This window comes from Equus przewalskii, chromosome 9 (assembly GCF_037783145.1).
Source record: "Equus przewalskii isolate Varuska chromosome 9, EquPr2, whole genome shotgun sequence".
Taxonomy (NCBI): domain Eukaryota; kingdom Metazoa; phylum Chordata; class Mammalia; order Perissodactyla; family Equidae; genus Equus; species Equus przewalskii.
Genome location: NC_091839.1, coordinates 55,293,718 through 55,320,276, shown reverse-complemented (window position 1 = coordinate 55,320,276; position 26,559 = coordinate 55,293,718). Strand labels below are relative to the sequence as shown.

Here is a 26,559-nt window from a genome sequence, read left to right as displayed (position 1 = left end):
GGTCATAAGATGAGGTGTTTTTCCATCAAAGACTCTCTGTGTCCACCTCTGATTTTCTGCATGCGTTTTCACGTGTTTCTCATCTGTCTCCGTATTCTCTTCCTGTGTTTAATCTTCACCTTTCTTGATATTAGCAAATCTGGGATGCTGTCTCTCCATCTTCCTTTGTCTATGTCATTTTCTTTCCCTCTCTGTTCCCTCCTAATCTCTTACTTCTCTACTTTTATAGCTAATCATTTTGAACTGCATATTTTTCTATTATGTATTGTACTTACTGAACAGTTCTAAGCTCTCAAGTCTAAATTTAAAACAGATGAATAGATCATTTCATCTTTCTCTACTTAAATAAAACAAGTTCAAGAAAAAGTCACGGTCTGAGTCCTTAACTGTTAGGCATCAGAATACAAATGAATACTGTTAACTTAGTGAGGTGACAGCGTGCTCTGGCATTTATTCTGAGGTGGCACTTGCATTTCCGAGATGGTTCAAATACTTCCTTCTTTTCATTTGCTACAGATAGGGTAGAGCATGGACTTTGCAGTCAACTGACGAACTTGGATCTTGGCTCTGTCTTAGTTGTGCGATGACTTCAGACAAATTCCTTTAAAACTGCTGCGATTCCTTTTCCTCATCTGTAAAATGGGCTTTGTTAGGAGGATTGAAGCAGACAACACACATATCAAGTACTTGGCAAACGTAGGTAGTGTACAATCAACCTAGCCAACGGGAGGGGAATTCCTTGTCTTCCTCGCCATCAGCCCTAGTCCAGCTGCAGACAATCTATGCGGGAGACCATTGCACTGTCTGTGCCACATACAAAGTTTTGGGTTTCAATGCATGAGGAACTGGGCACCAGGATAACTGCCTGGAAGGGAATAGAGGATGATACCTGAGGTTTGATTTGTCCTTTGGGTACCACAATTCCCATAATTTCTACCTAAGTTCCTGCTAAAATGAAGTCCTAGGGACCTACTAATGAACGTCCTTGTAGACCAGAGAGTATCTCTACTTATTGATGAGGAGGGACACCATCAGAGTGGTTAAGGATGAGAATTGGGCACCAGAGAGATTTGGTTTTGATTTTTTTTTTTTTTTTGGTGAAGTCTTGCGCAAAGTCTGCCCCAGTTTTCCTCAACCATAAAACTGGGATAATATTAATTCTTACCTCATAATTAAGACAATTTCCCAGCATATAAGCAGCATTCAATAAGCATCAACCATTAACATCATTGTTGTTGTTATTAGGAGATCTGTTGGGTCAGGTGTTCCTGGGTTGCTCTTAAAGAACCCCCTACAAATGGGAGAAGCATAGGGCAGTGTCTGGTAACCCGGGGGCCAGGTGATAGGCAGGCAAGGCAGGGGTGGCGACTGGGATCAGGAATGCTGGCCTGCAGAGGGCTATGTTCCTGTCTTCCTTTACACTAAATTTAGCATCAATAGTGTGAGCTCTGGGGCTGGCTGGTGGCATAGTGGTTAAGTTCGTGCACACTGCTTTGGCTGCCTGGGGTTCACAGGTTTGGATCCTGGGCATGGACCTACACACCATTCATCAAGCCATGCTGTGGTGGTGTCTTGCATATAAGATAGAGGAAGACTGGCACAGATGTTAGCTCAGCGACAATCTTCTTTAAGCAAAAAGAGGAAGACTGGCAATGGATGTTAGCTCAGGGTGCATCTGCCTCACCAAAAAAAAAAAAAAAAAAAAAATTAGCGTGAGCTCTCCCAGAACTGAGGATTCTCAGGCTGCCCAAGGAGGGGGTCTGGAAACAGACGCAAAACATGCTTATTAAACATCCCACCATGAACAGAAACACTGAACCACGGGGGAGGCATGGAATTGGACCATAGCACAACAAGACACAAGCTTACAATAGTTACCATGTCCACGTGCAATTTAGAACGTGAAGGACTTTCTGGTCACACCAATGCCCTCCCCCAAGGACTTTTAAGAAGCCAGGAGTACAAAACACATCACACACACACCACAGCTCTGATGATTGGGGCTATAAAGCTTCTTCTGGATGGTCCAGAAAGCAAGACCAGAACACACATCATCACTAGCCCAAGGATGAAGAAATAGAACTATTACAACTCGATGAGTGGGGCCCACCCCATGGCCGAGTGGTTAACTTCCTGTGCTCAGCTTTGAGGCCCAGGGTTTCGCTGGTTCAGATCCTAGGTGTAGACATGGCACCGCTCATCAGGCCATGCTGAGGGGGCATCCCACACAGCACAACCAGAGGGACCTATAGTTAGAATATACAACTATGTACTGGGGGGCTTTGGAGAGAAGAAGAAAAACAAAAACCAAAATAAAACAAACAAACAAAAGAATATTGGCGAAAGATGTTAGCTCAGGTGCCATCTTTAAAAAAAAAATTTCGTGAGTTTGAGGTCAAGCATCTTGTCTACTACCCTTTTCTCCCCACAGGGAGGATGGTAGGTGCTCAATAAACAAACATGTTGGCAGGAAAGGAATAAAGGAACCGGCAGAAGGAAGAAAAGACCCCAGATAATTTCCAGTCCTCCCACCTCAGTCCCCTCTCAACTGGTAAATCTCAGATAATGGCTCATCTATTGCCCTACTAACACCCCAACACACCTCCTTCATCCGGATGCCCAACCACCCAGTGCCCACCAGGCGCGTGGGAGTGCAGTGTCTCCTTCAGGGTCATCACTATCCTTTCCTCCTTCCCTTCCAAGCCCAGCGTCGCAGGCCGTGGAAATGAGGCCACCCCAAGCGCTCTGCTCTCAAAGAGGGGAGAGGCAAGGTCTCTCTCCGCCGCCCCTACCCAGCCCGGGCACAGGGAGAGGGAGGAAGGATTCATGAGCAGACCCTGCTGTTCACTCTCCTTGAGGGAGGCCAGCTGAGCGAGCGGAGCAGGGGCGAGGCGGACAGCGGGGGGACCCGGCGCGGTGGCCGCGGGCGGCGGTCCGGCATGTGCCCGCTTGGTGGCCGGGGCCGGGCGGTGGCGCGGGCGCGGCCGGCGCTCCTGCAGAGGGAGCTGTGCGCCCTGCCTGGCGCACGCAACGCGCCGCCTCGCCCTCTTGCCGCCGCCGCCGCTGGGCCCGCCCGCCGGGGAGGGGCTCCCGGCTCGCCGACAGCGGCTTCCTGCTTCCCGCACGTCCTCGCCGCCGCCGCCGGTCGTGCCAGCCCTGGCCGAGAGCCGCCGCCGCCGCCGCCCGCTCCGGCCCGCGCGCAGCCTCGCCCCGCAGCCAGCCCGGCCCGCTCGCGTCCGCTCCCGGAGCCCGCGCCCCTCGCCGCCCCTAGCCCGCGCCGGCCATGCTGGCCTTCCAGTACCCCGACGTGTACCGCGACGAGACCGCCGTGAGTGCCCTGCCCGCGCCCCCGGCCCCCGCCCGCAGCCCCCCGCCCGCGTTCCTTCCCTCCCCTCCCCTCCCCCGCGGCCTTTGTTTGCGCGAACCGGGCCGGGGGCGCCCGGCTCCTCCCGAGCCGCGGGAGCCCTGGTGGCCGTCACTGTCCCCCTGCTGGCGGCCGAGCCTGTGATCAGCCCCGGCTTGGCCGCTGCCTAAAATCAATGGGCTCAAGGGCAGACGCCCAGGTGAGAATGGGCGCCTTGAGGGAGTGGGGAGACAGAACGTGTCACCGCTTTTTTTTTTGACTGGAGGAGGCTCTTGCTTAAATATGGTGGTAGGAGAAAGTGTGTATGTGTGTAGATGATGTCAAATTGAAAAACAAAAGCAAACTTTTTGAACTTGCAAATCTAAAATCCTTAGAGTTGAAGTTCATTCATTCGATTTCAGAACGTATATTGAGCGCCTCCCCTGCCCCAGGCCGAGGGCTGGGCGGTGGGCGGTGGGGATGCAGAGACCAGACAGTGTGATGGGGAAGCTGGAGCAGGGACCCAGTAGTGTGGCGGTGCTGATTCAAGTTTTCCTAAACAAGAAAAGGAGTTAATAGGGGCTGAGAGGGCTTAGGAAGGAGAGGGGATGGCCTTTTTCAGAACGAGTTAAAGTTTTGCCTAGCGGAGGGGTTAGCCACCGTTTACCTAAGCAGTGGGTGCAATTCTGGGCAAACACCTTTTTTGTGTAAAAATTACTCTGGCATCTTGAGAACTGGGGTGAATCCAATGTTATGGGCATGATTCTTTTAGGAATAGCCAAATTTCTCAGATTACTTAGAATTAGAATAGAAGTATTTTTGTATAATACAGTTCTAATTTTTTTCTGCTTATTTTGACTCGATTTATGCCAGAAAGTCTGCACTTTAAAGCAAATCTCACTTTGGGGTACAGGGTACTGAGGCTTTAGAGTAAAGATCATATGGTTTTAAGTTAAGACTTCCCAGTGGCCCGGGTGCATTCATGGTTTCTTTGACCAGTGGCCATCTGGTAACCGTGTTTTCTGTCTGTTCAGCTGCTTGCTTATTAAATTTACTGGTGGTTCAAAGGGTTGCTTCCTTTGTGTATGGGAGTAAAGCAATCTTGCTGGAATGGAAAAGAGGACAAGTAAGAAGACCTGAGGGTTGGTTCCGGTCTTGTAGCTCCCTAGCTTGATGCCCTCTGGCAGATCACTTACCTGTTATAGGTCTTCTTATATATGCAATGTTAGGACTGGCTTGGCTAACCACAGAGCTTACTTGCTTCTGCAGTGAGAATATCATTCATTCATTCGTTCTTTCATTCACATGAAAGTCCAGCCCTGCAGTGTGCCAGACTTTAGTAATGTGAAGACATGTGAGTATCACAGTTTGGTTCTTGAGGATCTTTGAGTTTTCAGGATAGTTGAAAATAGAAAGAACTACCCATTCTGTGGTTTGATGAGTGCCATTTTAGATTTGTTTTACTTTGTTTTTAGGAGGGGTTGCTTCTTGCTAAGTTTTTCCCTATTTGGGTTATCAAAATCCTGCAGTTCATTTATGTATGTTTAATAGTTCTTGAAATGGTTGAGGATTTTGTGAAGACATCAAAAAGATTATGAACAATTAACTCAAAAGGGTACTACACTGTGGATTTTAATCCTCTCCAGTCTCTTCTCACCAGAACTCATGATAACTCTAAGCCTCAGGGCCAAGGGAATGTAGCTCTGGTCCCGCCCGGACTCTGCTCTGTGGATCCTTCAGGGTGCTTATCCCAGCCCTGATAGCCTACAGGGGATATCTTTTTCTGGTGACAGAGTCCTGATTGCTAAGCCCTAGGCTCAAACTGTAGCTTTGATTTCTAGGAAGGGTTTGTTTCTCTCCAGCAGATGCTGGAGATTGCCATAGCTCTCTGAGTCTCTCCCTTGAGCATCTTCCAGCCACATACTGGGCAGTCTCCTACCAAACTGTGGGGCTGGAGCATGTAACCGTTTTGGGTGGATTTCTGCCCCAGCGAGCAGATGTTTGGAAACCATGGTGCTTCCAGTGTAATGCCATTGCCCATTCCGCAAGAGTGTTGCTGTCGGGTTGCAGGCCTGCTACAGGGATAGAAGAGTGTATAAGAGAAGAGGAGAGTACAGAGGAGGATGGGGTTCATTTCCATCAGGAGGAGAAGATAATGCATGAATTCAGCCTGGAAGGTGGCCAGCTGGATAAGGTAGAAAGGACATTCCTGGCCATGTGACTAAAATAGAGCCATAGTTATGTAGGGCTGGATGGTCGTGGGATTGCATTTGTTTGTAGGATGGCAGGAAGGCCATTGTGACCAGAGCATTCACGGGTGGATTAGCTTGGATAGGGACTGGAAGAAAAGAAAAGGGAAGTGTGACCAAGTTTGATGGGCTCTGCCTGCTGTGTGTACAAGTCTGCACTTTATCCTGAAGGCAGCGGGTGAGCGGATGAACAGTACAAGTAAAATATTGAATAGTAGCAGTGCCTTATCAGGGCTCTATTTTTAAAGCTTCTTGGAGAGATGAGGCATGGCTTGCAAATGTAGATGGGAGAATCAGATACTGCACAACCTGAGTTCAGGGGATGTGGCTATGATACCACCCCACTTGTAGGGGATGGTCTTGTAAAAGAAAAACGTGGCGGTAGGGGAGTGCACTTGGCTCCTGGGATTGTCCTGGAAAGAATCCGTTTCTTGTCCTGGTTAAAAATGTCTGCTCAGGGGCTGGCTTGGTGGCATAGTGGTTAAGTTTGCATGCTCTCCTTCAGGGACCTGGGGTTCCAGGGTTTGGATTTCAGGCGTGGACCTACACACTGCCCATGAAGCCATGTTATGTTAGCATCCCACATACAAAATAGAGGAAGACTGGCACAGATGTTAGCTCAGTGACAATCTTCCTCAAGCAAAAAGAGGAAGATTGGCAACAGATTTTAGCTCAGGGCCAATCTTTCTCAAAAAAAATAGAAAGAAAGAAAAATGTCTGCTCAATAACTACTGACCTCAATCTGCTTTAGATGATAATGCTGGTTCTGGGAAGATGGGCTTGTTTCCTCACAGGTAAACACTATTCAGGAGGCAGCATAGTGTAGAATGACTGGCTTCTGAGTCAGGGTCCAGCTGTCCACCTGCCAATTTACACATGGCCTTGCTCATTAGCAGGAGGTTAAATCCACAGGCTTTGAGCTTGGCTCAAGGTGGGTCACAGTCCTACCACTTATTAACCATCTGGCCTGTGTCAATTGCTTTAGCTCTCTCCAGCTTCAGCTTCCTCATCAGGAAAATGGATTAGTAATAACCTCACAGTGAGGACCAGACGAGGTAATGTGGCCGAAATCTATGGCGCAGTGTGATCTCTGAGCAAACAGTAAATCTGGGATGTTTACTCTTACCAACCTCTCTGAATTTCATCCCATAATCTGTAAAATAGAAATATCATCAACTCTCTTACAAGGTTGCTTTAAAACATTGGGTTCAACAATGTGAATATTCAGCAGATGTTTTTTGCTTTGGGTCTGGCAGTTGGCAACACCTTCGCTTAGTCATAAAACTAACAGGATTTCCAGTTAATCTTTTCCACTTCCTTATGAAAAGTTAGATTTCTGGATATGTCTGAATTTGAGTAACATCGTAATCAAGGAACATTTTAAAGTGCCTGGTCTGTGCCCTCTGAGGAATGTTTGGGAAAAGCTCTTAGCAGATTGTTTTTAATCCCAGCTCTGGTTCTGAACTCGGTATGGCCCTGGGCAGGTTGCCATCTTGTGCCTGCCATCCCTCCTAAAAATGTTGGATTGGAAGATCCTTTACAACTTTACATTTTTGTGATTTCTTATTGTCAGAGAAAGACAGTTGCTATTTTAAGCATAGTTCATAACTGCTTTAAGGTTGTAAAATGTAAAAGACTCAGGGATGAGAAGAAAAGATAGAGAGCTTTCATTCAGTGGTGACAATCTGCTAAAGTTTAGAGAAGCTTTACGTAAGGATTGAAAATTGGTAATTTTCGGAAGACTCATCAGGAGAGGTTTTAGTCTGGTATTTTGTCCCTTGTGCTTGTTAGTCAGTTGATTAATGAGAACATTTCTTGCGTGTTCCACCTTAACTGCCTGTTCTTCCAGGTGGGCAGTCCCCAGGTGTTCTGGCACCTGGCACCAGGGGAGGACAGATGCAGACAAGCCTGGGCTTTTAGGCATGGAGAGATTCTTCTCAGCTGGCCAACAGGAGAAACAACGTTCAAGTTTTCCTTTTCCAGGAGAGTCTTTGCCTTCCTTAGGACTAGCCCTTACCTTCTGGTGTTATAGGACAAAGCAAGAAGGAGACAGATTAAAAATTCACCTGCAGTGCATGTGATCTTCCCGACAGCCTCCTGCGAGAAGCCTTAACCAGGATGTTAGAGCTGTTCAGAGAGCCTTGATTGGAAGACATTGTCATTGTGGTTTCAATTAATTAGATTAATCATGATAATATGGAAATGGAGAGGTTTTATGATGATTTTTACCTTTGGAAAATTTTTTTAGGCATGCTCGCCTAGGGAGTGGTGGCTCCCAGTTGCTCTTCCAGACTTGGTCATTCTTTAAGACCAGGCCCAGGAATTTGGGCTTTTAAGAAGGTCCCAGTGGTTCTGATCATCAGCCCCTGTGGGAGCTCCCCAAGTCTTTGCCCCAGCCAGGCCCTGCTTACACCATAATGTTATTTCTGCAAATATCAGGGTAGTCTGAATAAGTGATGCCTTTGTGCCTCCTTTCATAAACTGTGAAAGAAACCATTCTATAATACACAAAAAGGAAGAAAGGCTTCCGTTTTAGAAGTGTTCTTTAAGTGCATTTGTCAGCTTTTTCAGGTCAATTAAAATCACACTGCACAGTAGTAACTTGCTTTTTGGCAGTTTAGATTTAGAGGCAAAACTGATCATATTGTATATTATAGGGAGATTTTCTAATCATTAGTAAGCTTAGCAAGAACGGGAAAATACGCACGTGTGTGCCGTTCCCTTACAAACGTGCCCTCCTTGCATTCCTCGTGCATTGTATGGTTCTGTGCTTTGCCACTGACAACACATTTTCAAGTTTCTTTAGCACAGCAGCCGCCCTTTGTTTTGTGTTATACAGACAGAGCTGTTTCCCATTCTGACCTTTCATCTTTCCTCCCTCTCCAGCTAAAACATTCTTTTCATGAAGGGTGGCTGGACACCTTTGAGAACCTGCCAACTTTGGTTCATGTGGTAATTTGGGCAGACGTGTTGCCAGTGAGCCAATTGGGGTATTTTTGTCGCTTTCCTCTTTCTTCATCACATTCAGAAAATACTAATTTAATTGGGGTGAGATGCTAATTAATACCACATTTTGTCTTTTGCAGGTACAGGATTATCATGGCCATAAAATTTGTGACCCTTATGCGTGGCTTGAAGATCCAGACAGCGAGCAGACAAAGGTAATTGGGGCTTATAATTAAAGACAAGGCAGCCTAGTAGCCAGCACCAAACCCTGGACATCAGTAACTGTGGCTTTTCCTTCCTGGTATCTTCCTGTGTTTTCTGCCCTGGGATGGTGATTATACCTGTTGGTACTTCCAATTTTGTTAAATGATTTGTGGGTAAAAGATGAAAATATTTTTAGTCCCAGAGAAGGTCAAGTAACTGTTTTGAATAATGTTTATGGTTTATAGTGTCACTGATGAACCAGCTGTTTGGGATGAAAATATTAGAAAGAAAATGGATTTTTTTACCAAAGAAATATGAAAACCTAGAAAAAGATAATATGGAAAAAAATTGCCTATATGTTTTTTCCAAGGAAAGAAAATCTTGTATATTCAACAAATATCAGGTCTTGAAAACTGAATGCTAGTTTTAGATTACTTATTGATTTTAACGTAATAACAATAAAAATTAAATCATAAATATAAAAGCATTCTTATGCTTTATAGAAGTAAAGGAGTGGAGGGGAGAATTTTCTGCCCTATGGAAAAACATAAAGCTTTCCTATTCTTTTGGAGAAAGCTGTAGTATTTTGAGCTGAAGTCTGATTTCATTAATGAAGCTGTCTTGAAGTGCTATGTCTTGTGGATATTTTTTCCTCCCCGGAATGCCCAGGACTTGTCAATCGGGACTTGTCATTTGTATACAGTATATGTGGTTAATGAAGTTTGCTTGGGTGAGAGTAGTCTTTCTCCAATCCACCTCAAGTTCCTTGACTCTTTATTTATAACCGTATTTACATGCTACTTAGTACATAAGAATATGTATATAATTTTTAATATACTCACCATTCCAGAAGTGTATTTGAGCTTCTTTGGAATTCCAGGGTACATTTCCCATTAAAAACATGTTAAATGCACTCTGGGTAGTTTTCCAGGTCAGCCTCCAAAAGCCTATGTCTTAGCTCCTCTTGTGTCTTGTGCTCCCTCGCCACCACATAGACCAGTGTTCTCTGCAGAACTGAGCTCGGATTTCTGAGGCAGGTCAGATTTGCCAGGAAAGCATTCCCTCCTGATGTGGCCCTGGACAGTGGGATTAGGATTCTCCCCTTGTCCATCCCCACTCCCCACACACCCTCTCTGTTGATTGGGGTTGCAGATTCCACCACCTTCATATCCTGGAAAGAGCTTGACAAGGAAAGGAGTGGGTGAAGGGCTTAGTGGGGCATGACGATCTATGGAAGAGGAGAAAGTCAAGGCAGGGAGAAGTTGCTCCTGCTCAGGTATAGCCTGTGTTGTCTCTTCTTCCTTCGTTCCCACGCACTGGCTTGTCTGCTCTCCTTTCAACTACCCTCCCCTGTTCCTTGTGGCTAGTATTTCTCTCCTTTGTCCAGTGTAGAAGCTCTTACAACTTCTTCCCTATCCTTTGTCCTTGAAGTAAGTGCACCACCATTTTGACATTTTCTAATGGTCTTTACTTCTATCTGTCATCCTACATTCTCTCCCTTTCCTAATTCCCTTCAAGAAAGACAAAGTTCTCATGGGTGAGAATGATCGGTATTTGGGTTTTCATTTTTCTTTCATGAAGCACTGGGTTATAGAAGTGGATGGGTAAAGATTCCCAAGTGAGAAACAGATGGCTATGTTTAGGAGCAGGCAAAGGCTCTAGTTCCACAGATGAGGCCAGGGGGAGCAGGGAGCAGGTGTGGGTCTGCTCCCGACCTTGACTCTGCCACAGACGACCTTGATCATCCAGCATTGGGCTGAGCTAAGACAGGAGTTGAGCCTGGGAGTGGAGAGGCACAGGCAGCTGCATAAAAAGAACTCCCAGTATTCAACAACAAAAAGACAAAAAGTGCAGTAAAAATGGGGAAAGACTTGAACATACACGTCAAAAGAAGATATAAACATGAAAATACATACATGATAAATGTTCAATATCATTAATCATCAGGGTAATGCAAAATTAAAGTTCCATCCTGGAATGGATGGAAAGCACCAGAGAAGGGAATGAATTTCTTGTGTATCTTTTGGCAAGTTGTCCCAAGGACCCTGTCTGTGATGGTTACTTTGTCTGAAATGTTGGGTACCACCTGGATTTCTTCACCCTTGACAGTGATTATCTGAGTGATTCAGCAATGTCAGAATGACCCAGTTTTGGTTTACATGTTAATAAATGCACACTTTGCTGTTCCTTAATGGATAATGGCTGGTCCCATGGATGACAAGCCACTTATTAGTGGATGAAACTTCACTAATTAATGATCTTACAGTCAGCGTTTGATAGAAGCCAGTGACATTGGCTTATACACTATAATTTTTGTGGTATGCACTTATTGGATGCTTCCTATATGCCAGGCGCTTTACTGGTAGTTCTGCATACCTTGTGTCACTTAATTCACAAACTCTAAAATAGATCTTTTTGTTTTCCCTATTTTACAGATGAAGAAATTGAGATTCTGAGTGATTAAGTCACATGTCTAAAGTCACTCAGCCAGTAGATGTGGAGACAGGACTAGAACGCAGTTAGCCCAGGAGGTTGTCAACTTTGCATTAAAAAAATATTAAAAGGGGCCAGCCCCGTGGCTGAGTGGTTAAGTTCCCATGCTCCGCTTCGGCAGTCCAGGGTTTCACTGGTTCAGATCCTGGGCGCGGACCTAGCACTGCTCGTCAAGCCATGCTGAGGCAGCATCCCACATAGCACAACCAGAAAGACCTACAACTAGAATATACAACTATGTACAGGGGGGTTTGGGGAGAAGAAGAAGAAAAAAAAAGAAGATTGGCAACAGATGTTAGCTCAAGGCCAATCTTTAAGAAAAGATAATGATAAAGAAAACAAGACTCTGGATGTAATAGCTCTGTAAATGCAAGCTATAGGAATTTACTCATGTCCATGCTTGCTGTGTGACTTTGTGGGTCCTCGTGTGTGGATCCAGGGCTGGCCCCCTACTCCCACGTTAACGTGTTCAGACAGCACACCTCAGGTGTCAGAGGGGTTGTGCAGCTGTGCCTTCCCTCTGCATCCTCCATACATACCTTTCTCACTCTTCTCCAAACAGGCTCGTTATTGACCAGGGCTAGTATATCATCTGGGATTTGATGAGTTAAATTTTGGTCTCAGACTGAAAAGGTAGGGTGTGTTCTTCTAATGAGCAGCAGAACAGCATGGACATTTTCTACTCATTTACACAAAAGTGTATTAGCCATAAATACCTTGGTGTAAAAAGGAGAATCTTCACATAGCCTCCAAAACAAAGAAAAAGCTGCTTGTTACATTTTCAATAAAACCAGTCAGGAAGTGAGGAACAAATGTCTTTTATACTATGATCTGAAAGGCTATCACCAGGTCTTCGATTTAATCTTGTGTTTAATATAGGTAATCTGTTTCTGACAGTGTCTGACATTTAAGGCTCTATCCTTTATAAAAGAACATCAGAGCAGACTTGTGACTTAGAAAATTCTCAAAAACAGGGGTGGGGGGCGTTGAATCTGGGTGAATCTTTTCAAGTTGTTAAGGCCCGTAGAACCCTATTTTATAGCAAATGTTCCAGATTGTAGAGGATCCTCCAAAACTCAGTTGATTCTTTGAGGTAAATCCAACCTTGATAAGAAAACTCAACAGAGAAACTTTGCAGAGAGGAAGCGGTAGACCAGTGCTGCCCGGCAGGCGTGTAACGTAAGCCAAATATATAATTCGTATTTTTCTAGTAGCCACATTAAAAAACTGAAAAGAAACAGGTGGAATTAATTGTAATAATATATTTAATCTAGTGTACTCAAGATATTATCTCCACATAGCGATATAAAATATTGATATTTTACATTCTTTTTTCAAACTAAGTTTTCAAAATCCAGTGTGTATTTTCCACTTACAGCACATATCAGTTCAGACCAGCCACATTTCAGGTGCTCAGTGGCCACTTGGGGCTGGTGGCTACCATATTGGACGTGAATGGACCAACCTTTCTTGTGACTATAGATGTAAGGAATATAAATAAAAGTTAATAGATGAAAAAAGCAGAATTAGTCACAGGAATTCATGAACCGTTTAATATTAATATATTGATAGACTAAACTTTTATAATTATCCTAATTGGTCTGTAAAAGAAATTAAAGAAAATCCAAAACTAAAAGTAGAAATAACAATGCTTTAATAAGATAACAAATATCATTCAAAACAACCTAAACACTGGGCTAGAATGTCTCTGTCTCTACTATTTGTAAATGTTTGCAAAGCTTTGACTAGGGCAATAAAACAAGAACTAGAATTTCTAGAGGAGAAAATAAAACTATCAATAATTGTAGATTATATGATTATCTATCTAGAAAACCTAAGGGAAACAACTGAACACTTACTAGAATTAATGAGCTCAATGAAGTGAGTATGTAAAAAATAAAGATAAAATCAGTAGCACTCATATATGCCATCAGTAATGAAAAACCCATCTGATAGCAGCAACAAAAAGCAAGTACTTGAGAATGGAGAAGAGATTTCAAGCCTACTGGAGAGTAATAATGTCACTTCAGAAACTTGGAGGTCTAGAAAAGGGCCAGTTTGGAGCATTACTTGTAATAGTGGAAAATTGGAAATAATCTCCATTTCCAACAGTAGTGTAGTGTTTAAGCAGAATATGGTGAATCTGTTTGGTGAAACAGTCTATGCATCTATTAAAATTTGGGGCTACAAAGATTGCTCACAACATGAAAGAGTGCTTGTGGTAGAATATTAAGTGGGAGAAAGATGCAGGTTTACAGTGCTCCAAATGATGACAACTTTAAAACTACCTTTGTAAAAAAGATTCTAGACAATCTGTATGGAGATACAAACTAAACAACAAAAATAAGATAAAGGGAAAGCTCTGGGTTAAAAGCACTTTAGATTTCTACTAAGTGTGATATGGTCATGGAGTGTCTGACCCACAGTGAAATCTCAATGATGTAAGCGGAGCACCAGGAAAACCTCGGAAGTTTTCAGCGTGAGGAGACAGAGAGGGAGGTTGCAGTCATTAAAAATGATTTGAAGACTAGATAGGCAGGTCCCAACAGGCAGTTAGGCCGTGCTTCCCATTCAACAGGCCTTTCCAGCTTGGCCTTTGCAGATTTTAGGAGGAAGTTTGCGGCCGTGTTATTGCACCTTGCTATTTTGATACTGAGGTAACTTGAGCCCCCAGTCGACTAATAACAAGACTTTATCCTCCATCCTTTATCCAGTGACATTAACGTGCATGTGGTTGACTTCCTAACCCTTAACTTCTTAGATTTCCCTCTAGTTTCCCAGGGCAAACAAGCAAGTGAACCCCAAACCCCACACTCTGCCTTAGCTTTTTGAAGCCTCTTTCTTCGTCTCAGGTGGTCTCCTAGCCCCTTCAGGTGTGCCCTGTTCAGATCTTTTCATGGGCCAGCCTCCCCTCTTCCTCTGCCTGTCTGTACTCTGCGTGCCCCTTGATGTAGCCGAAATGCCCCCTTCCTTTGTCACCACTCCCATCAGTATAAACCATTCTCTTCAGGATCACCAATGGCCCAGTTGCCAAATCCAGAGACTTTAAAAAAATCACTATGTGTTCTTCACTGTGCACATGGACTTCATGTCTGGGGGAACTGTAGACGCTTCCGTGTATTCTGGCCAGGGAACTGCTCTCAGGCCTGGAGTCTGCTTGCATTGCTTTCATCGCTGATGCCGCCATCTCACTCTCAGTAACTGTGAGAGTATGAAATGAGGATTCATTTTTCCTGGCCTCTCTGTCCACTGTGGTGCAGTCAGTCTACACCACACTTCCTGATAATGACCACTTCTTCTCTTTACATCACTGGGCTTGGTTTTGCAGCACCAAAGTCTAGATAGTCACAACGTCCTTGTGACCTCTTGAGGACTCACCCCATCTTACTGTGGCTGCGGCCTCTTAGTTGAATATTCTGGAAGTTGTTACTGAGTTACTGAAAGAGAGATACACAGAAAAAGAAGGAATTTACGCCTTTCCAGGGATAGCTGCCTTAATTGTAACTAACTGTGTCAAGTCTGGCTCTCCGAACTCCGCCCTGGGGCTTTGGCATACAAGGTAACCAAAAGTAGAATATCAGCCTCATGTATCAAATGACTGATTTCTTTTCTCTCCCTGAGAGCCGCCCTGGGCAAAATGAGAGTAACTACAGCTCCATTTCCTTCCTGGATCATGGGAGAAGAACTCTAACGGGAACCAGCAAAAGCAAAACAAAACATTTGTTTCTGTGTATGTTCATTCCTTCTAAAAAAAAATAAAAATAAAAAATAAAACTACCATTTGTTTCAGAGAGGATCAGAGGAATACACAACATAGACCTTCTTTCCTAGGACCTTGTTTGCTCTCCCTTCCCGTTCTCCCCTTTGGCTGAATAGTTGGAGGTTGTACCTGCTGACAAGGGGCACAGAAAAGTAGAGAGAACAGGAGTGCTTCAGCCTTGCAGGGTAAGAAACCTGGAAGCATCACCTTTTTCTTCCCCTCTGCCCTCACTGTTTCCTTCCTTGGCAAGAAAGAGTTAACTGTTACAGGACTTCTGATGTCTCTAGGATGTTTCAGTAGCCTAGGATTTCTGGGGAGGAATTTTAATATCACAGAGGTCTGTGGAGAATCAAGTTTAGGGAGGTAAACACTGATCTTCCCTGGAGTCCTTCCTTTCCTATCCTGAAATCTGTTTATTTGCTTGCTTTTGTTCTTGTTCTTTAAGGTTAACCCTAAAAATGTGTAGCACAAGGAGCTTCTGCCCTGTTCTGGGGTCAGTCTGGGCCAGATCTCCCTGGACAAGTTGCTTTCCCTAGTGGAACAGAGTAACACACGGAAGAGCTGGTGGGGAGCGAGGTGAGCAGAGATTGATTTGTCCAGTTGCGTTTCTGCATCAGGCCACTGGGCTGTTGGCTGAAGAGCCAACAGAGTGGATGCTTGGTCCTGGGACTTCCAGTGCCGGGAAGGCTGGTTCAATGTCCCTAAGCCAAAAGACGGCAGCTAACGCTTACTGTGGGAGCCAGGGAATACTGGAAATTAATTAAAGGTATATAAGACTGGTTTGGGTTTGCAGTGTCCTTTGAAGACTTTAAGACAAACTGTGAACATCCCTTTTGTGGATAGTTCCTTCGTCCCCTGAGCTTGCAGGCATTTCTGATGTTATTCTGGGAGGCAGTGTGGAGGAACAGAATATTTGCCAGATGGGACTAGAAGTCATAACACACGAGTTGTAGCCCTTGATCTTCCATTTTCTGTTCTGTGAACATAGCAAACAATCTAACCTGCAATTCATCTTCTTCATCTATAAAATAAGTATAATCGTACTCAATTCATCCAGCTCCAGCGTTTTAATGACACCCAGCCGAGGAAATGCATGTAAAAATTCGTTTTCCACCCACAGCAAAACTCTGTACAAACAAAAATGGTGCAGGTTGGGCATGCTGCCTACATTTTCACCCACAAAACTGAGCAGGGTCTTTTTGCTTTTTGAATTCTAGGTCTTTTAGAAAAAGATACGTTCTGAGCATTGATTTTTTCCCCCCCAGTGGAACTATGACTTCTAAGTGTGGTTTCATTGTTCTAATGTGCAATGATTAAACTAGGCTGAAGATTATCTTAAAGCTGTTTGGTAGAGCCCCCTTTTAATTGGTGCCTTGTGAACCCCCCTTGCACCCATTCATTAATGTTTCATGTTTGGACCTGCATTGAAAATTACTAGTATGTCATCCCTTGTCTAGAGTAAACAGGAAGTGCTTTAGGTAAATATATTATCACATATTATCTCAGTCTCCAAGACTTCTAAGGTCTTAGATGTCTCACCACCTCCCATGGAAATGTTTAGCCTTATTATAGTTTATCAACATACTTCTCGTAAATCCACAATTGAAATATGTATTTAGAGAACAACTTCCTTTTGATCTCGGGATGGGATAATCATCCAAAGCATGAAGGCGTTTCTGGTCCCAGACCATCTTCAAAAGCACTGCTTTCTCTTTTTCTATCTTCTTACTCTTACTTTCTGCAACAAAGTTTTTGATGCAAGCAGCAGAAACTGATTCTGGCCAAGTTAGGCAAATAGGGAATTTATGACAAGAATAGGAGGCCGGCTCCTGGGATAGATGGAAAGGCCAGGCTTGGAGCAGGAGGGAGCCAGAGAGCTCCAGGGCTTGGTGGCAGGAATTTCTGCTTTTTGCCCGGCACTGCTAATGGCATCTGTGCTCTCCAGTCATTCAGCCCTCTGTCACTTGTTCAAGTGACTGCGTCCCAGCAGAGGGAGTTTTGATTGGCCAAACTCCAGATGTGTGCTTGCAGCCTTGGCTGTGCTGCTGGCAATGAGAAAAGATTTGGTGCAAGCCCCAGGGACCCTCTGGCTTCTGTCGTAGCAGGACAACTACCTGGAGTTACCACCCCGCTAAGAAGGGAGGACATGGGGGAGGAGAATGGATGCTGGCTACCCCAAATATCACAGTCATTCTCTCCTCCTTCTCTCTATATAAAGGCTCATTCTCTGCCTTTCCTCTCCTGCCCTAAGTTTACCTGTCTGCCCTCTGTGCCAAGCATTTGGTTAAATTGAAGGGGAGGAAGGGATATGCTGTCATAGCAAGACAGATGTGGTCCATGCCGGCATGGAATTACATTCAAGCCTGGGAGAACCAGAGACTGGAGGTGGTGCGCCACTTAACCTTTGAGCTGCTGGAGGTCAGTGCTGAAAGGAGGATGAGCCACATCTTGCGTGGAGGCGAGGACTCCAGCCTTGTTTGTTCGCTATCAGGGAAAGCTCCATTTTTGAAAAGCAGACCCTAAACCATTGATGAAATGCTTAAAGCACTTGTGTACATTTAACAGTGTTGTTTTCCCTGCAGGCAGGTACCCAGCTTTGGTTTCAATCATCTACACTTTGCTTATGAGAAATGTTCATATCAGATATGGTATCTTTGGGAAAATAGTTGTTAAAGAACTAACAACTAAAGAACTAAGATAACTCAGACTTCTCCCAGCCTCTTTTTTCCCCCATACTTAGGTATCTAAAATCCATTCATCACCCCATTCTTCTGTGTCCAGAGGAGAAAGCACTCAGTCATAAAAATCACCTGGGCACTTGTTAAAAATACAAATGCCCAAGCTGTGCTTCTGGAGCATCTGATTTCAGGAGAAAGCTCTGTTTCCCAAGCACCTCGCCAGGTAATTCTTAAGATCCAGAAAGCTTCAGAAACCACTAGAGAATGCTTAGACATGATTAGAGAGCAATAATAACACCTTTGAAATATATGGGGCCCATGTGCAAGGAGCTGAAGTGGTAGTAGGTGCCTCACTGTTGTTTATAGTGTCTTTGTAAATTAGGGGGACAGTGTTTGTGGTTCTAATTTTTCCCATGGGGGGAAACCAAGGCTTGAGTCATAATAAAGACTCTGAGACTCTTTATAATATTGCATGGCACTGATCATTTGAAGCATCTCTCTATTTAATCAGACACAGAGTTCTCTGGAGCTCCAGTTCTGCCTCTGTAAAATCTCATACCTTTCTCCTTGTTTTTAACGTGGCTGATGCTGACCTTGTTTGGGGCATGCATTGCCACCAAGCTAGACATTCAGTACCTTCCTAAGCTGTATCCCTTATTCCAGAATTTTCTTTCCACCCTGTTCACCCCAGCAACTAATGAGAACCTTTGGAGATCTTGGAACGTATTTATTCATGGAAAGGCAATAGTGTATGGTCCATTTAATGAACAGCTTTAAAGGTAGAAAATCAGATTTGGATCTTAATGCCACAGTTTTACCAGTTGGGTGACATTGGTCATGTTTTTTTTTTCCCATCTCTAAGCTTCAATTTTCTGATTTATAATTTGTAGAAAACTACTGTGTATGACTGTGGTGACAATTAAGTGGCAGTGCTTTTGAAGCACGCAGCAAAGTGGTAGACACCATTAAGTGCTTAAAAGACGCTTGCCATTGTATTTATTATTGAACAGTTTAAATGGCATGGAAATTATCTGCTCGATAATTTGAAAGACCTCATCTTTAGAGTTATCTGGGATAAATTCTTTTATTGCAATTAATTCTTGGGCTCATCTCCACTTTCCTTCATGGTTATTGCTCTGTTCAGATCTTCCTTTTTGGATCCGTTTTAGTCATTTGTGTTTCCTAGAAAATGGTCCGTATCACTGAGATTTTAAAATTTACTAGCATGACATTATGTGTAACATTTCTCCTGATGACTTTTCTCCCCATGTCTGTGGTTAGATTTATTGTTTCTAATTTTGACTATCTGTAACTTCTCTGCCCCTTCCTTGATTAGTTTAGCCAGAACTTGGAGTGAACTTCTTCTTTTTTAAAAAGCAGTGGTTCTAGGACTTACAATTTATACTCTTTTAATTTTCTAGTTGATTAATTTCATTTTATTTTCTTTTGTTACTTTACAACTTTTTGATTTGAGTGTTTAATTTCTTTCTTTCTTGTTTACTGATGAGACACTGTTAGTGTAGACACTTTTGTCAGGCTTCCCCAGCCCGTACTTGGGCACGCTTCCGGTCACTTCCTCCTCTTCCAGGCTGCTCATGTTCAACTAACTTCACCTTGCCCGGCAAACTGAAGGACTCCTAAAAGAGCTGTATTAGTCAGGACTTGATTAGCGGTGCCAGGAACTCAACTCACATTAGCTCATGTGAAAAAGGAGCTCGGTGGCTCACATAATTGATGACCAGGGTGTATGTGCCTTAGGCACAGCCTGATCCAGGAGTGCACATGATATTTCTGGAAACCTGTCTCTCTCTGTCTCTTAGGTCATCTGCTTTTCCCTGATTTGTTTTCCAGCAGCCTTTCCCCTGTGCTAGGGAAAGGTGGGCCTTACCTCTTTAGGTTTCACACAGTCCACATAGCCCCAGATCTCATGAGGTGATGTAACTTCTATCTTCCAGCGTTCGTCTCTGTCCCTGTAGAATGATTCTGTTGCTTTGCCTGCTTCATGACTGCTTCGTTGACTGTGGCCTGTAGATAAGAACTGATGCAAAGGCTCTGCTTATGAAAATGAACAGCGTTTATTTATATGAAGAACGTAGAAAGGAGATGGCATATTTAGAATGCAGACCAAGGTATCAGTAACATTATCTCTGACAGGTGGTGGTGCCCACTACCAGTACCCAGAAGTGAAAAAATCTGATCGAGAGAGAGGGTAAACGCCAGACTTCCTGAAGGTGTAACGGTCGCTTTCCAGACCCAGCCTTTTTATTTGGTTACAGAGCACCTCACCTGGGCCAGATATACCTCATCAGTCACAGGGTGGTCGCTGTCCTTCAGTACATGGCACACCTAGGCACCAGCACTGTCTCCCGAGCCTGTTCCAGGTACACTCCTGAAGTCAGAGCTGTGGGACTAGATCAGCTGAACTGCCCCAATGAGTGTGGGAGACATGATAAAAAGCCTTTAGAACAGCCTCGAGCCTTTCTTGTGTAGATGTCCTCCCAGGCCCTGGGTAGTCCTTGGTCTAGGAGTGGGGTGCTCTGCTGGCAGCAGAGGTCACACACACCCCTTCCCCCACTCTCTCAGTGGGACTTCCCAAAGGTATGAGAAAGAAACAGATGTCAACTCCAAATGTTTTCACCATATCCCGTGAACTTTAATTCTTAATAGTCTTTTCTTACTTTCTAAATATTCTTGTTGTAATTTGAATTCCCTCATCGATACAAGAATTATTTAAGAGAGGATGTGTATGTATTTAACTTCTCCATGATCAAGTTTTTAGTTAGGTTTGGATTTGAGGTGCAAATCACCTCTCTGCTTACCAGGTTTCTGGTCAGTAGTGTGAGCACCGAAGAACTGAGCCAAATGGGGCTAAAGTTTCAGCTCTGAATGGGCTCCCTGGTAATGACTAGATTTGAGAACGAGGCTTGAGTCTAAGGTCAAAATGAGGGTTTCTGCTTCCTTCCCTCTTCATTGACAGTAACCAGCCCCAGTGAGGGAATGAGTTCATTTGCCCATACAGGGATAGGCGGAGAAGGTGGAAAGATCTGGCTGGGCTTCTGGAAGGCCCCATGTGATTAACAAATCATGTGCAGCTGGAAGCTCACTGGGAGCCTTCCTTACCTGAGAGCAGATGGTCTCAGAAGAAAGGGATTCACCTTGGGGTTTTAATGTTAAAAGACAAGCCCAGTGGATTTCGGCCTCTCACCAATTGAATTCAGTATTTCTCCTCCTTGGGAGTGAGTAGGAGGTTTGTGGGGCTGGGAAGAGAAAGGCACCTCACGTAGTTGAGGTTAATGGCATTGCGGTCACAATGCTTCTTGGGCTTTAAGGTTTCCTTTGTGTCTAATGTACTGCTAATTTTTGTAAATATTCGGTGAGTACTAGAAAATAAGGATATAGGTATAGATTCCTCATATTAGTCTTTTAAAATACATTATTCCATTCCTTTATAGTCTGAGTTTCTAGATGTGTTTCCTGGAGCCGCTGCATCTCATTTTCTGTTTGGCATGACCTGCCTCCGGTTTTCCGTGTGACTGTCCAGCTCCCTGGGTCCTGCAGCCTCAGGCTGAGCTCTGCCACCTCTCAGCTTCTTTTTTATGGGGATCTCCCTGCGCTTGGAGAGTTGTTTCCAAATTCTGCTAAACTCCCAGCAGAGAGAGAGGGTCTGAGTGTGCTGCCCCCTCTGGCCTCCAGGATCTGCTCAGCGCTTCACATGTGGCTGTGGTTGTGGTTTTCTGCCGGGCCATGCTGTGAAAGCATTTTTCTCCAGAAGCCCCTGATTGGTACTTTAACAAGGTCATATATATATTTAGATACACGCACACACACACATATATGTGTGTATCTCATTTGCAGCAGAAACTCCTCAAAGCTTGTGGGATGTAGACAGCACCATCCCTAGTTTTTGTTGCTATTTGAGATGAGTGGAGGTTGATACCCACTGAGTGGGTCTCCTACCTAGAAGTCCCTCCTGGTCATCTTACTGCCTACATGCCCCACTCCCCTCAGCCCCCTGCCCTATCCTGGAAGTAGTTTCTCCTTTTTGTTCTCCTGTAGCACTTCTCTTTATCTGTAATTCATCTTTTTTAATCCCATATTATATAATCATAGTGTTTTGTATATCTGTCTATTTCATAAGTAACTTTATGCATCATTTTGAGTCATATATGTAAGAATTCTACTTGTAAGAGGACTTGAGGTATTTTGTGAATTAAAATATAGTACATATGAGGACAACTACATAGAATTCTTTCTGAAGACACTAGGGGTAAAGGAATCTCCAGCTCCCAAACTGAGTGACTCTTTGCCAGATGGCTTTGCCTTTTTTTTTTTTAAATTATGATAAGAATTAAATTAACATGAGCTCTGCCCTCTTAAGGTGTTACGTGTACAATACAGTCTTGTTAACTATGGGCACAATTTTGTACAGCACATCTCTAGAACGTAATCGTCTTGTGTAACTGAAACTGTGCTTTGAAGGTTTCTAATAGTCAAGGAAAAATGAGATATGAATAGAATGATATATATGTGAATAGAATTATAGTTTTGAGCACCTCTTCTTAGGAAAATGTGTTTGGATTCATCCCCAAAACCTAAACTGTTGATCCTCTTTAGAGGCTCAGCTGTGAGTGTCATTAATGGGCTTTCAGGTTTCAGTTATTGTATTAATACCCTGGAGTGTGACTGTGGATGCTGCAACTCCTGAGGAACAAAGAGAATTTTAATTCCCCTTACCCTGCTTCTTTATCTTCGTGTAATTTCGCTAGTTTTTTTTCCTCCTTTATCCTTCTAGCTTTTCTCCCTTTCCCCCAAATTTGTTCTAATTTTTAGACCAAGAAGCTAGACTATTAAATCCATAAATGACCAAGAAGGTATTTTCTTGGTTAAAATATCAGAAATATTATTGGCATTCTGTGGAACCCAAAATTTTACACAGCCCCTTTTCAGAAAATTTACCACCACCTTCATGACAAGGATTTGCTCAATTATGAAGATGTATGTTATGAAAGAACTTGAGACTTCCGGGAATTTGAATCTTGTTTGGCTTTGTGTCTAGATAGTTGAGTTGCAAGGGTCCAGTTTTTAAATACTGCTCTAAGAGTAATTGACTAACATTTGTGGGTGGGAGGTGACAAAATTGAATGTAACAATTCTAGAATTATTTAGTTATTTAGTAGTATTATGATGCCTGGTGTAACGGTTTTATGAACATTTGAAACAAGAAAAGCCAAAGGATCTGCTTTGGCATGAGATGGATTCTGTTGCAGCAGTGGTGACTGTACCAGGAGACATCTAAAAGGAGCAAAACGAAATGGACAAACAATTGGAGAACACAGTTCCACCTTTCCAAGGGAATGTGCTGAGCAGCCTATGACTCTTGGACCCACTGTGGTCCTAGAGCCAGGATGGGGCCTAGATGCAGCCTCACACAAACACAAATTGGAAGGATTAGAGAAATGATGTCTGCAGGGCTCTCTGCTCACAGGACCCCCAATGGAAGAGGAGGGGCCAGCCAAGACCCTCAGCATGCTGGGGTCTCAAGGTGGGAACCCCAAGTAGCTAGAATGTTCTGCTAAGTCTCTTCTGGGAAATAGCCAACAGATCTACACACTATTGTGCACTGTGCTCATTTTCTCTGTCCTCGTTCCCATTACAATGGTCGTTCCCACTCCTTTTAAGAGACGCTATTCCACTTGGCCTCATCAATCACTGGACCACTGGCCCAGCTTCCTGGCTGGCCTCCCTCTTTCCACTTTTGCTCTCCTATCATCTATCCTTCATCCAAAGCAAGAGTAGTCTTTTTTAAAAGTAAACCAGATTGCATATAGCTATCTCCTTACCCAGTCTTAGCTTGTTTGCACTTAGAATGAAGATTTAAACTTGCTGGCTGCCCCGCAGGTGCTACATGACCTAGCTCCTGCCTGGGTCTCTGCCTATGGCTGGTGCTTCCTCTCTCACTCATTCCCAGCTTCCTTGACTTTTTTACTCTCCTTCACGCCACTAACTCCTATCCCAGGGCCCTGACCTGCTGTCCTCTGCCTGGAACTCTCTTCCCTGCTCTTGTATGGCTGCTCCCTCTCACCTGTTGAACCTCAATTCAAAACCTCAGAAGGGCCTCCCTGGCCGCCCTGCTGGAAGTAGTTGTCCTCCCTCTCAGAGCTTCCCAGGATCTGTGGCGAATGACCAGTTGTTAAACTCCCAAACCACTGTCGATTGGTATTTTTGTAAAATGTCACAAAGATGTCACAGCAACATCCAGTTGCTTGTAGTGCTCCCTCTCAGTCTCTGTACTTGTCTCATCATGGGCTGGCAGTAGACAATTCAGGACCAGCGTGGGTTCTGGATGCTCCTTTGAGTAGCAGCATTGCTCGTGATGACCCTGGGTGTATCCTTAGGACCAACCGCTCTCCACAACCCTCTGGCTTGTCGTTTGTCTCCTCCGGCGGAATGTTAGCAGCTCAGTGGCAGGGATCTTGTCTTGGACTTGTTGCCCTCCATCTACAATGCCAAGATCAGTCGTGATGCACGCTAGTTTCCTATTAAATCCTTGTTGGTGCTTCAGCACCCTGACACACTTGCCTGGCCCAGCACAAGCAGAAGCAGATCATAGGAGGCTCAGGCTGCCCGCCGTCTCCCCCGGGTGGGTCTGCTTTGTCTCCACATCCAGTATCAGGCACGGAGTCAGCCTCAGTCACTGTTAGAATGACTGGAGTAGAGTAATTCCAGCTTGAGTGCTATTGCCAGCTCACTGCATGACCTTGACCAGATGACTTCAATACCGTGTGCCTCCGTTTCCATGTCCATAGCGTAGCGTGGCATTTCCTTCCCGCCTAAAATCAGGTAAGGCTCTTGTACACACTTTGTGATCTCTAAAATGTTGCCCCTGAATGGCCTGGCAGCTGTGCATTGATTTTTGTAACTAAAAAGCAGAAGCCAATTTCCTCGCTGACACTCATTTTAATGAAATAGAGTGGTATCAGCAACCTTTTCTGTAAAGGGCTGTATATTAAATACTTTAGATGTTGTGAGCCACATAGATCTCTGTTGGTGTTTTTTTCCCCTACTCTTTAAAAATGTAACGACTATTCTTAGCTTGAGTGCCACAGGAAAGCAGGCCAGGATGAAGTGTGCCAATTCCTAGAAATAGGCAATTGGAATTGTATTTCTGTGGGACTCGGTAAATTTTATTTTCTCTTTGAATAAAATAAGAAATGTGACCCATAACAATTTTGTATTTCTTGAATTGATCTTCTTGCAAAAGATGTTGTTCATCAGTGTTTATATTTTACACTTTCTCTCTTGTTTTCAAGTGCATTATAAACATTAATGAGTTTTAGAACAGCTTTCTCTCAGCATAGAATCATGGTTCTCCAGAGCGAGGTTGGTGGTTTTTGTAGGAGAGCCCATTTAAAGACCGTTTTGAGCTGGGATGGGCCCTTAAACCTGGATGATCTGTCCAAAAGTAGACTCAAAAAATAACACATTTTTGTCTGCCAATCAACGTATATTGTTGTTAATTTCCTGAAGTTTTCTCCTGAGGTTTTACCTATTTATAGACATCTGATTAAACATTCCCTTGCAGGGAATGGCCTGGTGGTGTAATGGTTAAGTTTGTGTGCTCCACTTTGGTGGCCCAGGGTTTGCAGGGTCGAATCCCCATCACGGACCTAGCACTGCTCGTCAAGCCACGCTCTGGCAGCGTCCCACATAAAATAGAAGACTGGCACAGATGTTAGCTCAGTGACAATCTTCCTCAAGCAAAAAGAGGAAGATTGGCAACAGATGTTAGCTCAGGGCCAATCTTCCTCGAGAAAAAAAAAAGATTCAATTGAATTTAGAGCTGATATAGTTATTCTTGTTTCATTTCTTACTAATAGCCAGATGTGAATTATAATGAGGCCAAGTTTTTGTAGTGTTATAAACTTTCTGACTGCTTGGTTACAAATAAGGTATACTTGGATGCAGCTGATCTGTTGTAAAAACTGCCGCTGCCCTTGCTGCCAGGGTCTCTAGACTTCCTGTAGGCTGTCTCTTGCCCTTCTTATAAACCAGTGTTGTTGATATTCTTATTCAGTGCCACTCATTTTCCTTTTTTAAAAAAAATATTCTTTAGTTTCAAATTTAAGCAAAGTTCTTTGAATTTAACAAGGTAGTAAGTCAAAAACAAAATTGAACCTGGGTATCTCTAACTTTCTTTTTTTTTTTCCCCTTCTTCTTCTCCCCAAGCACCACGCCCCTCCTCCCAGTACATAGTTGTATGGTCTAGTTGTGAGTGCCTCTGGTTGTGGCATGTGGGACGCCGCCTCAGCATGGCCTGATGAGCGGTGCCATATCTGCACCCAGGATCCAAACTGGCGAAACCCTGGGCCGCTGAAGTGGAGCGCGCGAACTTAACCACTCAGCCACGGGGCTGGCCCCTAACTTTATTTCTTTAACTCTGACATCTTTTGGGGTCACCAGCTGCTGACTGAGAAGCCTTTCCTAGCTGTATGATGTTGAGCAATGTTTTAACCACTCTGAGACTCAGTTTCTCTATCCGTAAAGTTGGGCTAATAAAACAACTTTCTCCATAGGATTATTAAGTTCTAAATGAATTAATACTTGCCTGGTATGTAGTTAGTGCCATGTGAGTCTTAGATGGTCTTATTTATTGAAGGAAAGTATGCTTTTGCTGGTACATATTTTTTAATCTTTCTCCCTCAGTTTTATTGAGATATAATTGACATACAGCACTGTGTAAGTTTAAGGTGTGCAGCATAATGATTTGACTTACATATATTGTGAAATGATTACGCCATTAAGTTTAGTTAACATCTGTCATCTCATATAGATACAAAAAAAGAAAAAGAAAAAAAATTTTTTGTCCTTGTGATGAGAACTCAGGAT

General features: G+C 43.9%; 1 protein-coding gene and 1 long non-coding RNA gene across 4 annotated transcripts in view; one reads left to right on the top strand and one right to left on the bottom strand.

Moving 5' to 3' along the window:
• Positions 1-426: 426 nt before the first annotated feature.
• On the bottom strand, positions 427-1,683 carry LOC139073362 (uncharacterized). The gene is made up of 2 exons (XR_011522014.1): positions 1,544-1,683; positions 427-632 (listed from the first exon to the last, which is right to left on the bottom strand). It is a non-coding gene; the product is annotated as an uncharacterized lncRNA (long non-coding RNA).
• Positions 1,684-2,971: 1,288 nt separating this feature from the next.
• PREP (prolyl endopeptidase) overlaps positions 2,972-26,559 on the top strand; it is a 122,859-nt gene continuing 99,271 nt past the window's right edge. Inside the window, exons 1-2 of one of the 3 annotated variants that reach the window (XM_070556757.1) lie at positions 2,972-3,328; positions 8,679-8,753. In XM_070556757.1, coding sequence (XP_070412858.1) covers positions 3,284-3,328; positions 8,679-8,753 — 120 coding nt within the window. In that variant the 5' untranslated portion in view covers positions 2,972-3,283. Of the gene's footprint in view, positions 3,564-8,678; positions 8,754-26,559 lie in introns of all 3 variants that reach the window. The other 2 variants (XM_070556760.1, XM_070556758.1) reach the window with 2 other exon arrangements.